Here is a 19,159-nt window from a genome sequence, read left to right as displayed (position 1 = left end):
AAGAAAACAAACTTAATAAAGACATTGTCTCACAAAGACTCTGTTATCTCGATGATTTTGCCTGTGAAAGTCACAAATAACAATCAGGGATCTGATCTTTAACTTTTTGAAATAGTCACCAGAGATATATATCATCTGACCCCTGACCTTTAACCTTACTTTGTAAAAAAGTCACTGATCAGATCAGGAGATCTCCTCTCTGACCCCTGACCTTTAACTTAATTACTTTGTAAACAGTAACCATTGTAGAGATCTATTCTCTGACCCCTGACCTTGAATCTACTCACTTTGTAAACAGTCAGCGTTGAGGAGATCCTTGCACTTCTCGTGACACTTGACACCACACTCCGTACAGCGTACCCCTTGCCGCACCATACCCCATAACATCCCCTCACACTCGAAGCAGTAAGTTGGCGATGTCGCTGTCCACACAACAAAGTTATGTGGCGTGGTACTGGAGATCGGGTAGATCAAGGCCTGAAGAGTCTTCTTATACACATGCATTTTCTAGGATAAAACAAGTAGATTTCAGATATTTAAAATGAGACAGGAATTAAAGAAAAGTTCAAGGAAAAACGAAAAAAAATCAAGGTTCCATTACACATGTGTGAGAATCAAAGTTCCGTTACATGTGTGTGTGTGAATCAAGATTCCATTACATGTGTGTGAGAATCAAGGTTCCATAACATATGTGTGAGAATCAAGATTCCATTACCTGTGTGTGAGAATCAAGGTTTCATTACATGTGTGTGAGAATCACGGTTCCATTACATGTGTGTGAGAATCACATGCGTGTGAGAATCACAGTTCCATTACATGTGTGTGAGAATCAAGGTTCCATTACATGTGTGTGAGAATCAAGGTTCCATTACATGCGTGTGAGAATCAAGGTTCCATTACATGTGTGTGAGAATCAAGGTTCCATTACATGTGTGTGAGAATCAAGCTTCCATTACATGTGTGTGATAATCAAGCTTCCATTACATATATGATAATAAAGGTTCCATTACATGTGTGTGAGAATAAAGGTTCCATTACATGTGTGTGAGAATCAAGGTTCCATTACATGTGTGTGATAATCAAGCTTCCATTACATGCGTGTGAGAATCAAGGTTCCATTACATGCGTGTGATAATCAAGGTTCCATTACATGTGTGTGAGAATAAGTTCCATTACATGTGTGTGAGAATCAAGGTTCCATTACATGTGTGTGAGAATCAAGGTTCCATTACATGTGTGTTAGAATAAAGGTTCCATTACATGTGTGTGATAATCAAGGTTCCATTACATGTGTGTGAGAATCAAGGTTCCATTACATGCGTGTGATAATTATGGCTCCATTACATGTGTGTGAGAATCAAGGTTCCATTACATGTGTGTGAGAATCAAAGTTCCATTACATGTGTGTGAGAATCAAGGTTCCATTACATATATGATAATAAAGGTTCCATTACATGTGTGTGAGAATCAAGGTTCCATTACATGTGTGTGAGAATCAAGGTTCCATTACATGCGTGTGATAATTATGGCTCCATTACATGTGTGTGAGAATCAAGGTTCCATTACATGTGTGTTAGAATCAAGGTTCCATTACATGTGTGTGATAATCAAGGTTCCATTACATGTGTGTGAGAATCAAGGTTCCATTACATGTGTGTGATAATTATGGCTCCATTACATGTGTGTGAGAATCAAGGTTCCATTACATGTGTGTGAGAATCAAGGTTCCATTACATGTGTGTGAGAATCAAGGTTCCATTACATGTGTGTGAGAATCAAGGTTCCATTACATGTGTGTGAGAATCAAGGTTCCATTACATGTGTGTGAGAATCAAGGTTCCATTACATGTGTGTGATAATCAAGGTTCCATTACATGTGTGTGAGAATCAAGGTTCCATTACATGTGTGTGAGAATCAAGGTTCCATTACATGTGTGTGATAATGAAGGTTCCATTACATGTGTGTATATTTAATGATTCTGGTAGCAGATACAGTCAAAGCATCTTTAAATTACAATCACTGGTGCAACAGGACAAAAACAAGACAGCCTTAAGTTTCATTACCAACATCAATCAATCGGGTGAAATGAATCTCCCTTTTATTGAATAGATGCATTAATTTCAGATGTGTATTTGCATAAACAGGCCTAAGATTTACATTTCTGCTGTCTGACTAGTGATTTTACGTCTTACAACCATGTGCACACTGACGGTTTGGTGTTGAGTTTTTATCACCCACATTAAGAACAATTTAAAAACACTTCCGCTAAAACTATTATTGGGAAATGGGTTAAGAACATTTGAATAAAAGCTAATACATGCAAGGATCCAACATGTTCGGAATTCCATGGACACAGAACCTGGACAGACAGATAGAAGGAATCAGGAAGAAAAACTCATGGACAGACAAATGGAAGGAATCTAAAGGAATAAACTCATGGACAGACAGATGGAAGGAATCTGAGGATAGAAACTCATGGACAGACAAATGGAAGGAATCTGAGGATAGAAACTCATGGACAGACAGAGGAAGGAGTCTAAAGGAATAAACTCATGGACAGACAGATGGAAGGAGTCTAAAGGAATAAACTCATGGACAGACAGAGGAAGGAGTCTAAAGGAATAAACTCATGGACAGACAGAGGAAAAGTCTAAAGGAATAAACTCATGGACAGACAGATGGAAGGAGTCTAAAGGAATAAATTAACTCATGGACAGACAGATGGAAGGAATCTAAAAGAATAAACTCCTGGACAGACAGATAGAAGGAGTCTGAAGATAAAAACTTATGGACAGACAGATGGAAGGAGTCTGAAGATAAAAAGTCATGGACAGACAGATGGAAGGAGTCTAAAGGAATAAACTCATGGACAGACAGATGGGAGAAGTCTGAAGATAAAAACTCATGGACAGACAGATGGGAGAAGTCTAAAGGAATAAACTCATGGACAGACAGATGGAAAAGTCTAAAGGAATAATTAACTCATGGACAGACAGATGGAAGGAGTCTAAAGGTTTAAACTCATGGACAGACAGATGGGAGAAGTCTGAAGATAAAAACTCATGGACAGACAGATGGAAGGAGTCTAAAGGTTTAAACTCATGGACAGACAGATGGAAGGAGTCTAAAGGAATAAACTCATGGACAGACAGATGGAAGGAGTCTAAAGGAATAAACTCATGGACAGACAGATTAAAAGAATAAACTCATGGACAGACAGATGGAAGGAATCTAAAGGAATAAACTCATGGACAGACAGATAGAAGGAGTCTAAAGGAATAAACTCATGGACAGACAGATGGAAGGAGTCTAAAGGAATAAACTCATGGACAGACAGATGGAAGGAGTCTAAAGGAATAAACTCATGGACAGACAGATGGAAGGAGTCTAAAGGAATAAACTCATGGACAGACAGAGGAAGGAGTCTAAAGGAATAAACTCATGGACAGACAGATGGAAGGAGTCTAAAGGAATAAACTCATGGACAGACAGATGGAAGGAGTCTAAAGGTTTAAACTCATGGACAGACAGATGGAAGGAGTCTAAAGGAATAAACTCATGGACAGACAGATGGAAGGAGTCTAAAGGAATAAACTCATGGACAGACAGATGGAAGGAGTCTAAAGGAATAAAACTCATGGACAGACAGATGGAAGGAGTCTAAAGGAATAAACTCATGGACAGACAGATGGAAGGAGTCTAAAGGAATAAACTCATGGACAGACAGAGGAAAAGTCTAAAGGAATAAACTCATGGACAGACAGATGGAAGGAGTCTAAAGGAATAAATTAACTCATGGACAGACAGATGGAAGGAATCTAAAGGAATAAACTCATGGACAGACAGATGGAAGGAGTCTAAAAGAATAAACTCATGGACAGACAGATGGAAGGAGTCTAAAGGAATAAACTCATGGACAGACAGATGGGAGAAGTCTGAAGATAAAAACTCATGGACAGACAGATGGAAGGAGTCTAAAAGAATAAACTCATGGACAGACAGATGGAAGGAGTCTAAAGGAATAAAACTCATGGACAGACAGATGGAAGGAGTCTAAAGGAATAAACTCATGGACAGACAGATGGAAGGAGTCTAAAGGAATAAACTCATGGACAGACAGATGGAAGGAATCTAAAAGAATAAACTCATGGACAAGACAGATGGAAGGAGTCTGAAGTAATAAACTCATGGACAGAGAGACAGAAAGAGTATAAAGGAATAAACTCATGGACAGACAGATGGAGAGTCTGAAGATAAAAACTCATGGACAGACAGATGGAAGGAGTCTAAGTAAACTCATGGACAGACAGAAAGGAGTCTAAAGGAATAAACTCATGGACAGACAGATGGAAGGAGTCTAAAGGAATAAACTCATGGACAGACAGATGGAAGGAGTCTAAAGGAATAAACTCATGGACAGACAGATGGAAGGAGTCTAAAGAATAAACTCATGGACAGACAGATGGGAGAAGTCTGAAGATAAAAACTCATGGACAGACAGATGGAAGGAGTCTAAAGGTTTAAACTCATGGACAGACAGATGGAAGGAATCTAAAAGAATAAACTCATGGACAAGACAGATGGAAGGAGTCTGAAGTAATAAACTCATGGACAGACAGATGGAAGGAAAGTCTAAAAGAATAAAAACTCATGGACAGACAGATAGAAGGAGTCTGAAGATATAAACTCATGGACAGACAGATAGAAGGAAGTCTAAAGGAATAAAAACTCATGGACAGACAGATGGAAGGAGTCTAAAGGTTTAAACTCATGGACAGACAGATGGAGGAATCTAAAAGAATAAACTCATGGACAAGACAGATGGAAGGAGTCTGAAGTAATAAACTCATGGACAGAGAGACAGAAAGAGTATGAACTTACCAACTCTTCATCCTTTAAGGACTGTCGAGCGACCATGGCAGATGGTACTCCTGCATTTCTATTCTTCACTTGCATTGTCTAAAATACAAATGAGTCAACAAATAAGTCACCAGATTACTCAATAATAAAATGGACTATAAATTATTATTTTCATAACAGTGAATTATTCCTGGTATATTACGTGGACATTTATTTACCTTAAGATCAACTTACTCTCGGAGAAAGCGTTAGTGTTTCAAAGGAAAAGTTAATACATGATGCGCAGTTGTGCTCATCATTATTAGCTTCAAGGTGATTGAATATTACAAAAGCATAATAAAACACCATCCAATTTCATAGAGATGCTTCATTTTGTGAATGTTTCAAATAAACAGTATTTTCAGAATTATATAATATTTACAGCCAAATATGAAATATTTACAATTAAAACTCTACAAATAACTGACATTTATAGTCTAAACAACAAAATCTATTCATAGAAATTTTCTGAAATAACTTCTTAATGCCTAACAACAAAATGCATGTAATAGGAAATGGAATAATTCTATGCATATATATATTTTATTTTGTAAATTGTCGAGAGAAAAAAAAAAAAAAAAAAAGTGACGCAAAACAAAAGTCTTGAAGATTGGCAGTTTTGTAATCAGGAAGGCTCGTTAAAAACACACACACAATACCTGGTATATGATACATTAGATGAAAAAAAATACAAGCCATATATACATGTAGTTATTTTGCCTCTCTTTGATTTTAAAATGATGTTACAGTAATAACAGATAGTGATGATAACAAAGACCAAATATGCAAGCACTCATTATTCAATGAATTTCAAAATATTTCCATATTCATTCTGGAAAAATAATTCCACAAGATGTGTGTAATTACATAGTCGTTGGTTTCTGTGAACAGTCCAGCCTTTCTATTCAGACTTTAGACAGGCATCTGTGATTTCAAGACTTTTTGAAGAAGTTTAATTCTTTTTCTAAACAAAATTGCTACAAATGTGAATTTATCTGTTAGAAGTTGAAGAGATCCTAAGCAAGTTATAAATAAAGCACACGTTATTAGTAATGAGTGAATTTTAATCTAGATATTTTTTTATAATTGTATACATAGGTAGGCTTATTATGTAGAATTTGCAAAGTTTTTTAGTAAATCAAAACCCAACAAAATGGCAAAGTTTGAACAGGCTTTTAATAGTTATAGCCACAGAAAAAAAAATTGTAGCTTTGAAAAATATAGAAATGATTGTGTAAGAAAACATAAAAATTATTTTAAACCATGCATATATTCATAGCGATTTAAAACAAATACTGTGTGATTTTGTAGTAAATTGCATATACACTCAAATTATTAGGATATTTTGTGGCAAATCTCACCCATATTAGGACATAATCTGTGTCAAATCTAACCCATATTAGGACATTCTGTGTCAAATCTAACCCATATCAGGACATTCTGTGTCAAATTTTACACATATTAGGAAAATTTGTTGCAAATCTACACATACATTCAGATAATTTGTGTTAAAATCAGCAGCCATTTTAGAATATTTGTGGTAAAAAACTACAAACATGTTAGGAAAGTTTGCAACATTCTTAGTTAAGCTGAGATTAGCTATAGGAATGGAATAAGTTACCAGTCGGGCTATCTACAAGAGAACTGTTAACATTACAATAGTAGATAGGTCTATAATGTTACTATGTATAGGTGGGAAGATGTCACTGATCAGTAAAAGGATAATATATAGGTGCAATACTGCTTTTTATAAATTCTATAGAATATTTTATTAACTTATATATATTGTTATAGTCAGCTATAGTTGTTTTTTTGAATTTGCCAAAAAGCCTGGTTTGCTAGCCCCCCCCCCCCCCTCCTCCACCGAACAACACTCCACTAAATACACATGCAACAATAACATAACAAACATCAAAGAGACATCATATATTTCTAAATGATACTGCCAAACACATATCCTTGTCTATTGAAACAAAATACTGAAATGACCCCAATTTGTTGTGTTAACAATAAGACAGTTGTGTTAAGGGTTCAGGGAATCTTTAATAAGATCTCCTATTGGGCCCCACCCCTCCTGCCCCCAGGGGGTCAGAGTCATAATTTATACAAGTTCTGTTCCCCTTCCCCCAAGGATGTTTATGGCCAAATTTGGTCACAATCCAAGCAAAACTCTAGGACAAGTAGCAATTTATAGGATTTACCTCTATTTCCCCTATTGGGCCTCACCCGTCCTGCCCCCGGGGGGCAAGAGCCAAAATTTATACAAGTTCTGTTCCCCTTTCCAAAAAGGATTTTTGTGGCCAAATTTGGTTACATTCCATGCAGAACTCTATGACTAGTAGCGATTTAAAGGATTTACCTCTATTTCCCTATTGGGCCCCGCCCCTCCTGCCCCCAGGGGACCAGAGCCAAAATTTATACAAGTTCTGTTCCCCTTCCCCCAAGGATGTTTGTGGCCAAATTTGGTTACAATTCATGTAGAACTCTATGACTAGTAGCGATTTATAGGATTTACCTCTATTTCCCCTATAGGGGCCCACCCCTCCTGCCCCCGGGGGTCAGAGCCAAAATTTATACAAGTTCTGTTCCCTTCCCCCAAGGATGTTTGTGGCCAAATTTGGTTACATTCCATTCAGAACTCTATGACTAGTAGTGATTTAAAGGATTTACCTCTATTTCCCCTATTGGGCCCCCGCCCTCCTGCCCCCAGGGGACAAGAGCCAAAATTTATACAAGTTCTGTTCCCCTTCCCCCAAGGATGTTTTGTGGCCAAATTTGGTTACAATTCATGTACAACTCTATGACTAGTAGCGATTTAAAGGATTTACCTCTATTTCCCCTCTATTGCCCCGCCCCTTTGCCCCCACGTATAAATTTATACAAGTTCTGTTGACCCCCTCCCTCCCCCATATTTTATGGCTAACTTATATAATTCATGCAGAACTCTAGGACAAGTAGTGTTTTAAAGGATTTACCTCTGTTTCCCCTTTGGGCCCCGCCCCTCCTGCCCTGCCAAAAGCCCTTTACTACTAAGTTTGCTGTTCCCCCCCCTCCTCCACCGAAACAACACTCCACTAAATTTGGTACACATGCAAACTCTAATAACTCAAAGAGACATCATATATTTCTAAATGATACTGCCAAACACATATCCTTGTCTATTGAAACAAATACTGAAACATGGCTACGGACCCCTTTAACAAGTAGTTGTGTTAAGGGTTCAGGGAATCTTTAATAAGATAAAAACATTATCTATTTGAAAAGGAATGATTGCACAACGTCTCTTCTTGTTAACCACAATTTGTCACCTTAACATCGGACAAAATTAAACACAAACACACACAAAATAGAAAACCCTGACCTTGAGGAGAAAGTCAACAAATAGCACAAAAGCTTTAGCCATCACAGGGCCCTGATAAGATTTGAAATAAAGACTATAAACACACAAGCCATCCATGACACAGGGACCTGATATCATCATGAGACTAGACAGAAAGTCTATTAAAATCACACAGCACAGGGCTGTGTTATAACCTTGACCTCAGAGTAAATTTAAAAAAAAGAATTTCTTAGAAGTGAATGAAACAAAAAAATTAAATTTATTTAGTAACTGTGACATTGACCTTTGACCTTTACACCTAAATTAATTCCAAGGAAGTCCTGTTGGTTAAGAACAGTAAGAAATAGAAATTGGATCTGGGTAACATAATAATTGCAAAGAAACCAACATATTTTTCCAGATGACACAAAAGCACTACACTACAAAGATATGGACCTGATGCGTCCTTGACCTTGAACAGAATATTTTACACAACACTACAGCTACACATATAACAACTACATACGGACACAAGGTTCAGATGTAACCTTGCATGGCCATTGAAAATCTATTCAGAACATGCCTGACTATACAGTGTCACAACACAAAAATAAATAAAACTAAGCCTTATAAAACATCTACACAACAATATACACACAACACAGTCTGTTACCTTGATAACCTGTCAGTAAAATGAATTTATAAAGATTAGTAGACGAGAGTAAATCAAGGTTATATCCAACACAGTTAAGTTATATAAACTTTCAAGATATTTCCCATAAATGAATTATAGATCTTGGGTTTCACAACTATGTTGGCTGTTATTTCCAAAGGGTACATAAGTGATACAATTTGAACTGAGTTTCTCACTTTACTTACCAAGTCGCTGACTAAAGAGACGGACTTTCTGCGTGGAGCCCGGATTTCTGGCATACTGTCTATACTTGTGTAAAAAGGATTGTGTTCCGGAGGTCTACAAATGAAATGAAGAAAATTTACTTTAAACTTTGATTTTTTTTTTAATGGAACAATAAATGTTGTTTCATTTGGGAACAATAAAATGTTTTTAAATGAGTTTGGGAAAAGATAAATTCATTCGTTTTTCATGAAGGAAAAGATAAATATGTCTTTGCATGAGAAAAGGAAAAATCTGTCTTAAATCTAATGACACAGGAAAGGCTGATGGGATAGGGAAAAGACAATGTCTTGAGGAAAAGGTTCAAAGACAAATATGTCTTTTGATTTGGGGTAAAGAAAAATATACAAATGTATGTCTTTGCATGGATTTTTTAGACATATTTTTATTTTATACAGTCAAACATTTCTATAATGTCTATAAAGACCATCCAATGGAGGAAAAATGGGATTTTAGTCAGACAGTTTTTATACCCTCCCTCCCCTCCCCCCCACTACTGTTAATCAGTTATAACATATAGGGAGAGAAATCTGTCGAGTAAAGAAATGTTACACAAACAAATAATTACGCAATCCCAATACACATCTGTAAATACAGACATCAGGGGACTTACAGGTGACATGACTTATACTGGATAAATTATTCATTGTCTAACTAGGCATGATTAAAACATATACACAATTAGAGTAACCCATGAAACTGTATGCAATCAGGTGGAAAGTCTCCGGAGAAAACAAGGAAAGCGAAATCATCTAGTAAAGTAACTTTATCTGATATTTCTGTAAAAAATGTCTATATATAATGTAGTGGCTCTAAAAATAGAGCATTGTCTTAATGTTTAAGTTACAGGTATAGTGTTACACAGCTGTACGTTGGTAAACATTACCAGTACATCTTGGTAAACATTACCAGTACATCTGATGTCAGATGTAGGAAGGTTGAAAATATTACAATAAATATCAGGCTTTACAACATCCACCTATATCATTTACCCGTGTAAAGCATTTAGAAATTATGCGTTTTAATTTCTGTGGTTAAGATGAGCTCAGATTACAGATGATGTATTGAACTCTTAAGGCGGCAACTTAAAACATAAAGATATTTTCAGTGATTCAGGGGGAGGAAACTCTAGTGCAATACAAGGGAGAAAATGAAATCATATAAACATTCTTATTGGTTCAAAAAAAGGTGATTACATATTAATTTATTGAAAAAAAAAGTTTTTATGGAGATCTTGACAGATTTCCTGGTTTTCAGTGGCTCTGCACGGAGAGAATTTTGTAATGTGTAAGGGGAGGTAATTTCATTTTATATACCCAATTACTATGAAACAGGGGAGATAACTGTGGAATATTTTCCACAGATTTCCTCTGTTTTATAGTGTAAGTGTCTAGTCTATACTTACCCTCCATTATGCTGTATACCGTGTCCGTCACGGTCGTCAGACACATCCCCATCCATCAGACTACCAGGCTGCAAAATATAATAACAGCATTAATACGTTAATTCTAATTTCGTCATAATTTCTACCTGGAAACCTAATGATTTTATCTGCAAATGAATTGTACAGAAGCATGAGGGTGACAACTTGTCTGTATTTTGTCTGATAACAATTACTGATGCTGCTACCCCTCTATATCAATTACAAAATTACATCACCAAGATTGCCACAACATCAGTTACCTATTTTTTTTTTATCTTTTCTCTACACAGTGTTCTTACAATTTTAACCTGGTTCTGATTCTGATAAATCTTGATGGCAGATCTTTGTAATGCAATAAAGAACAAAAAAAATCTGTTAAATAGTGGATTGTCAGTTTGTTTTACATCTTCTCCATCCTTTGACTTTGATCTTAAAAATCTAATTATAATATAAAATACCAATAACCTTTTGAGAAAACCAAGTGTTAGCCTTACAATTATAAAGAGCTTCCTCAACAACTTCAAAGGGAAGGCAACATTTTTCAAAGTTAATTTCACATGAAATGATGTTCTACATTTTTAGGGTTGTATTATGGAAGTAGTGCTATAATGGCTACTAATTACATTCTGAAAATGATACTTTGTTGGTCAAGTTATGGTGACCATGGAACCGACTACAACATTATTGTGTTATATGATGAAGGTATCAATCAGGCAACCCAATTCAGCCATTTTATGTATGTACCATTGCTGCTTTATTGTCTCACATTTTAGTCACATCATTTGTATAGTATTCCTATTATATCATTATAGAGCGATCTCAATGTACCACACTGCATGAATATCAGAACTTATTCAGCTGGAACTCCGGCCCATTCATTGAATATTTTCCACATATTTAGTCCATCTCGTATAAATCTGGTAATCTGCAGACATCTCCACACATAGCACAAGTCAACTAATAACCCAAAGTAACAAGGTGATGACAGACAAAATGTCACTTCTTATAAATAACTGTCTCATATTATGGGTTGTTCGGCCCTGCAGGTAGGGCGTTAGAATTGTACCTGCTGCCCCTATTGCATGATCGTAAAAGGCGACTAAATTTAGGATCTTATCTTTTCTCTTCTTCCTAACTGACTTTATCTTTCCTAATGCCTCCCTTGGCACCGCCTCACTTTTGGCCTTGAGTTGAGCGTTGGCCCCTGTGAGGAAGGCTCTGGGTTCTGTCCCCTGGCCGAGACACACCAAAGTCTATAAAAGTGGTAGTTTCTGCTCCTGCTTAGCGTTCAGCATACAGGGAGTGGGACGACTGGTTCGCCCGTTGTCAGTATAATGTGACCGGGTGGGGTGTGTTGCTTGGTGTCTTCGGCGTCATGCTTCAGTGATATAGCACTTTAAAAAGGGCAACAGTTCCACTATACAAGAAGACACTACATGAATATACCACAGTCTCCCAAAACACGCACCACGCAAAACATACACGCAACACACCGCATACATGGGAGGCCGTCCTTACATGACCATAGCTGTTAATAGGACGTTAATTAATCAAACAAACAAACTTATGGGTTGTTGATTTCACCAGAGTTAAACTTCACAGCAGATAAGCATTGACATTTCATAGGTAACATTCAATTTGAATAAAATAACGAACTAATATGTGATCAGGAAGAGCAGTGACAGACAACATCCTGAAATATTGATTCACATCAACTGTTATACAGTTGAGCAACATGGATTTGAACAATGCTGTATCCTCTAAGACAGAATTCAATCCTCCTAATTTGGAGCTTACCTCTACCATCCCAGCCCTGTACACAGTCCATAGGTCAGTTGACAAACCTTGAAATCATTTCTACTGTTCAAATTACATACCAAATTGTACTGGCTGTGTGACAATAAGAGAATACAGGTTGACACATTTCTATTGTTGGGAATACACACTTTCTGCCTCACTGATTTTGAGAGTAAGAGTGTCAGTATACCTGTGCTGGGTTCTCGAACAGGATATAGTAATTATTATACTCATTGAGACCATATCAAGCTGAAGAAATTGATGTAAATATTGTTTCAGAAGTTTATGAATAGGATAACAAAGTTTTAATTTCACCAGCAGGTAAAGCTGTTATATTGGATATAGAGTTGTGTTACACCAGTTTCACTTGGTACATATAAACAAGAAGCAGACAGAAACAGACTAGAGTATTAGTCTTCACAATGAACAACTAAGCTGTGCATACCTCAACCTTCACACTCCATTACACCAATAGTATGTGCCAATATAGTAACCAATGCTGAACAATGTCTTTACAAATCTTTCTGAAATACTTATTCCCCCTCCCCCAACAAAACAAAAACAAACAAAAAATGAAAAAAATACCAACAAGTGAAACCAAATAACTCAAAACAGGTCAGAGAAGTTCTATTGTTACAGACACAAAGGATTAAATGTTTTAAGACATACTTACAGTTAACTAGAGACAAGGGGTGACACAGTAGCTGGAGACATACACCAACAGAACCCTATATAATGTTCACTGTCCCATTGGGTGTGTGTTGGTTATAATGGTTTGTTTATTTATCCTATCTTTCAAATGGAATTATGATGACCTCTAAGCTGTTGGAGTGGCAGCCACATTCTTACAATCCTAAAGAATCACCTGTAGTAAACAGTACTGGACATGGCTGTAGTGTCAGTACTGGACAGGGCTGTAGTGTCAGTACTGGACAGGGCTGTAGTGTCAGTACTGGACAGGGCTGTAGTGTCAGAGGCAGTACTGGACAGGGCTGTAGTGTCAGCCTTTGATGTGAAGAGGGACCAGGAGTATCTCTACAGTTCATATATAGTACAAAATGTACCCCAGCTAGGTGAAGAGGGACCAGGGGTATCTCTACAGTTCATATATACAAAATGTACCCCAGCTAGGTGAAGAGGGGCCAGGGGTATCTCTACAGTTCATATATACAAAATGTACCCCAGCTAGGTGAAGAGGGGCCAGGGGTATCTCTACAGTTCATATATACAAAATGTACCCCAGCTAGGTGAAGAGGGGCCAGGGGTATCTCTACAGTTCATATATACAAAATGTACCCCAGCTAGGTGAAGAGGGGCCAGGGGTATCTCTACAGTTCATATATACAAAATGTACCCCAGCTAGGTGAAGAGGTCAGGGGTATCTCTACAGTTCAGTATCTTACAGTTACAAAATGTACCCCAGCTAGGTGAAGAGAGGGCCAGGGGTATCTCTACAGTTCATATATACAAAATGTACCCCAGCTAGGTGAAGAGGGGCCAGGGGTATATCTACAGTTCATATATACAAAATGTACCCCCAGCTAGGTGAAGAGGGGCCAGGGGTATCTCTACAGTATATATAAAAATGTACCCCACTAGGTGAAGAGGGGTCAGGGGTATCTCTACAGTTAATATATACAAAATGTACCCCAGCTAGGTGAAGAGGGGTCCAGGGGTATCTCTACAGTTATATATACAAAATGTACCCCAGCTAGGTGAAGGAGGGGCCAGGGGTATCTCTACAGTTCATATATACAAAATGTACCCCAGCTAGGTGAAGAGGGGCCAGGGGTATCTCTACAGTTCATATATACAAAATGTACCCCAGCTAGGTGAAGAGGGGCCAGGGGTATCTCTACAGTTCATATATACAAAATGTACCCCAGCTAGGTGAAGAGGGACCAGAGGTATCTCTACAGTTCATACATACAAAATGTATCCCAGCTAGGTGAAGAGGGGCCAGGGGTATCTCTACAGTTAATATACAAAATGTACCCCAGCTAGGTGAAGAGGGGCCAGGAGTATCTCTACAGTTCATATATACAAAATGTACCCAAGCTTGGTGAAGAGGGGCCAGGAGTATCTCTACAGTTCATATATACAAAATGTACCCCAGCTAGGTGAAGAGGGACCAGGGGTATCTCTACAGTTCATATATACAAAATGTACCCCAGCTAGGTGAAGAGGGGCCAGGGGTATCTCTACAGTTCATATATACAAAATGTACCCCAGCTAGGTGAAGAGGGGCCAGGGGTATCTCTACAGTTCATATATACAAAATGTACCCCACCTAGGTAAAGAGGGGCCAAAGGTATCTCTACAGTTCATATATACCAAATGTACCCCAGCTATGTGAAGAGGGGCCAGGGGTATCTCTACAGTTCATATATACAAAATGTATCCCAGCTAGGTGAAGAGGGGCCAGGGGTATCTCTACAGTTCATATATACAAAATGTACCCCAGCTAGGTGAAGAGGGGCCAGGGGTATCTCTACAGTTCATATATACAAAATGTACCCCAGCTAGGTGAAGAGGGGCCAGGGGTATCTCTACAGTTCATATATACAAAATGTACCCCAGCTAGGTGAAGAGGGGCCAGGGGTATCTCTACAGTTCATATATACAAAATGTACCCCAGCTAGGTGAAGAGGGGCCAGGGGTATCTCTACAGTTCATATATACAAAATGTACCCCAGCTAGGTGAAGAGGGGCCAGGGGTATCTCTACAGTTCATATATACAAAATGTATCCCAGCTAGGTGAAGAGGGGCCAGGGGTATCTCTACAGTTCATATATACAAAATGTACCCCAGCTGGGTGAAGAGGGACCAAGCCTATTTCTACAGTTCCTATCAGACAGCTAATGCTTCTTGGTAGTCACAGGTTAGCTATTTGTAGGGGTATATAGCACATGGCCTGTGGTAAACAAAACACAGGATATCTATAAAGTATAGAAAGTTTAGAGGGTGAATTGTCCAGATCTATAGATTCATATGATGTTCACCATGTACAACTTATGTTAAGTTTGTTTAAAATTGAAAGTAGAGCTACATTTACAATGTGTTGGTATGAATAATACTTGGTATATCAGCTAGGAGAAACAGGAGTGTCACAAGGACCTTTTGGTCAAGTAGGAAAAGCTAATTTGTTTATCAGACAATCTAACTTTGAAAGGTCAAGGTCATTCATTTGAATAAAAAAATCAAATTCTTTATCACAGCATGCTACTTTCAAGTCATTGATATCATGGCCAGGGTTAGAAATCAAAACGGTTTTTGATGGATAGCACAGAAGGTCAAATGCAACAAAAAATCCATTTATAATATTCTGTTAAATTAATATTAGCTTCAGGTCACTCTAACATTAAGAACATACATATTGATCAATACACATTTGCATTTCTCTGAGTTAGACTTGCTCTAGTCTTGAACTTCTCACTGGATGTACATGGAGAGGGATAGACTTCATGCTACACACACACCCACTGTCACTTTCAGCTTGTACTTTCACATTGACAACAACTAAAGAGTTTATTAAACTATTCAAACTAAGATGTAGGTCAAGGGATCCTATTATACCATAGAACTGTGAGTCTTTTCATCAGTAATTCTCATCAGATTCTTACACAGTGATCCTATTAAAACAGCTCTTACTGACAAGTTCAGATGCTTCCATACAGAGAATGCGGATTGGTTGTAGATATATATGTAAGAAGAGCTACCAACAATTCTCTCAAAATGTGCAAATTAAACTGCATTTTTAATGAAATATTCCCATTTGGTTGTGATGAATATCATTTACATCACATTACCATATATAATCCGATACAAACACATTGTGTTGTGTGAAAATTCAAAATTGTTGTAGATTTACCAGCTAATCCCAACTACTAAATTCTTGGCCATGACTTGTATTTTATTGATCAGATTAGCCTTGACCTGATGTGTTGCTCACAACCTTCTCCCCAAATGACTATTATGTATTTACCTGATAAGCTCTCTTTTGATGTTTTACTGATAAGCTATTTCCTGATGTGTTACATAATAAACCCTTTCCTGAAGTTTTACCTGCCAAGCCCTCTGCTGAACGTTTACATGACAAGCCATCTGCTGAAGTTTTACCTGCCAAGCCCTCTGCTGAACGTTTGCATGATAAGCCCTCTGCTGAAGTTTTACCTGCCAAGCCCTCTGCAGAACGTTTACATGATAAGCCCTCTGCTGAACGTTTACATGATAAGCCCTCTACTGAAGTTTTAACTGCCGAGCTCTCTCCTGAACGTTTACATGATAAGCCCTCTGCTGAAGTTTTACCTGATAAGCCCTTTCCTGAAGTTTTACCTGACAAGCCCTCTGCTGAACGTTTACATGATAAGCCCTCTGGTGAAGTTTTACCTGCCAAGCCCTCTGCTGAAGTTTTACTTGATACACCCTTTCCTGAAGTTTTACCTGATAAGACCTCTGATGAAGTTTTACATGATCAGCCCTCTCCTGAAGTTTTACATGCTACGCCCTCTCCTAAAGTTTTACCTGCCAAGCCCTCGGCTGATTTCTTGCCCTTGGGACCGTCATAGTCCTCATCAGAGAGTTCACATTTAGAGTCATCCATGAAGAAGAAGAATATGTCGTATCAATTGCTTGTTTCCAAGTTCTCTTTTCATGTAACTTAATGTCAGATGGGTTTATTACTGTCGAATTACGTCTAAAAAATCTCTGTTCAATGCTGTCCTTGCCTGGAGTCACACTGTGTCTTATCTTAAATTCACTTTTATCATTCTCACTCCTCCGGCGACTAATTGCCATATGTTTGACATGATCAAACTTCACAGAAGAACCACAAGCCATAGCTTGGGAAATAGCCGACATTATATCTCCTCCAACATTTCCAAAGTTTGGATGCCAAAATGTATTTGTTCAGTAATAAGAAAATGAATACCAGCGCAAATGATAAAACAATAATACAAACAGAAAAGTCATTATATGATATAAACCAAACATCAAACTTTTTAACCCCTGATAATTACATCCAGAACATTCCAGTAGACTAATGATCACTTTCTTTATCCACTATACCACTGTACAAATCCGTTTACCATGGTAATTTATGTAAAAAAAAATGTAAACACCATGAAATATTGTCAAACTTATTTGCTTAAAATATGTCCACCTTTCAAAATATGTTTGATGAAGACACAAAGATTGCTAAAAGATGGCAATTTTTTTTAATAATCCCTATAAAACTGAACCATGTATTCTAGGCATATAAAGCTTACCATTTTTTAGAGAAGCATTCACGTTAAAATGCTGTCAGAGATATATATGATGTCCTCCAATTTTTTTTCTTTAAAAAAATAGCAGAAATAAGTTACCTACTTTTTCAGAGAAAAAATATAATAATAAAATTAACTTGTTTAACTCTTTGATAATAAGTAGATAAATCCAGTATAAGAAAACATAGCATTCATCTGCAAAGAACTAAAGAAAACAACTGATGCTTTAAAAAATTGCTCAAAGAAATTTGAAAGGTTTTCTTCTTTTGGCATCCACATAGTAAATATACACCCATTGACATACTGATGACAACAATCCAAAGTTCTTGGAGAGCATCAAGATCACATCGGATGACACTTAAGTCTGTGTCCCAAGTACTCCACGGTAGACTTAAGAAATCCACATATGTAATTATTGTCTTCTGTCACTAACTTATTGATCCAGATTTAATACCTATACTGTCATAATGTTACATCCCTCACCTCACAGATTCCATATTAACATCAATTCTCATTGATCACGTTTGAACAGAAACAACACATTGGTCAAAGTAACACACGCGAATGACATGTCCAACGAAAGATGACGTATACATCACATCATTTTTATCTGTTAAAAATCAAGTTACATATGAATAGCTATGAGGACTCTTTAGCCTGCATGATTTACAATGGGCATTAGTTCTGGCACTAGAATGTCTTTGCTTGCGAAAATTTCATCTCAGCCGAACAACCGATGAATATGCTATAGACGAAAAAATCAATTTCTCAAGATGTTTTGCTGGAAATGTAAAGAGCCATGAAGCAGTGCTACACCTTGGTGAGTTTGTTATCACACCGTGGAACATATCAATTAACTTGGCCCTAATCTTCACTGAAATTTTCGTTTAGTGTTTAAACTTTATCAATTAAGACATATTTATCAATTTAAGGATAGAACTGGGCTGTGGGCAATACCACAATACAGCTGTGATAGTGTTAATGTAACAACACAAATTCAGAGTACAATTTGATTTGGGTCTAAGATAGGAAGATAATCTTTCCTTTAGCTCTAATGAAAGAGATTAAAGCATGGTAACAAATATGTCACCAGGGCTAAGTCAGCAGGAGTCATAAGAATGCCAAGGACATTTGGGAAACCATGAGAGCATCCTTACTTTTCAAATAAATGTATGGTCTTTAGACTTGAAATAATTTAACTAAATGACCACAGTTTCCAAGGGACAGAAATAACAGATGGCATTTTAGTTAAAATGAAACATTTTTCAAAATTTCAAATGTCATAATAGTCATTACTATAATGATGCTGATAGGATCAGAATACAAAGGTCAACAGACCATGATAATGAAAATCACAAAACATATACCGTATTCGACCCTATAAGTGCCTATGTCCCTATAAGCGCCCCTTCCCCTTTTTGATGCCTCAATTTCAATTGCCCAAGCATAAATAAAGACCAAAACTACACAAAACAGTATAGATTTGCAGTAATAGCATCTTTTTAGCACCTTTTTATTTTTTCAATTTTTTAAACGCAC

The 19,159-nt window shown here is 37.3% G+C and overlaps 1 protein-coding gene across 1 annotated transcript in view; it reads right to left on the bottom strand.

Moving 5' to 3' along the window:
- Positions 1-19,159, bottom strand: part of LOC138333045 (protein unc-13 homolog B-like) — a 142,071-nt gene that overhangs the window by 47,160 nt on the left and 75,752 nt on the right. Inside the window, exons 12-15 of the mRNA XM_069281150.1 lie at positions 10,541-10,608; positions 9,099-9,192; positions 4,883-4,960; positions 288-507 (exon numbers count right to left, since the gene is read on the bottom strand). Of these exons, the coding sequence (XP_069137251.1) occupies positions 288-507; positions 4,883-4,960; positions 9,099-9,192; positions 10,541-10,608 (460 nt within the window). The remainder of the gene's footprint in view (positions 1-287; positions 508-4,882; positions 4,961-9,098; positions 9,193-10,540; positions 10,609-19,159) is intronic.

Source organism: Argopecten irradians, chromosome 10 (genome assembly GCF_041381155.1).
Source record: "Argopecten irradians isolate NY chromosome 10, Ai_NY, whole genome shotgun sequence".
Lineage (NCBI taxonomy): Eukaryota > Metazoa > Mollusca > Bivalvia > Pectinida > Pectinidae > Argopecten > Argopecten irradians.
Note: the sequence above shows the minus strand (reverse complement) of the source record. Positions and strands in the feature narration are given on the sequence as shown.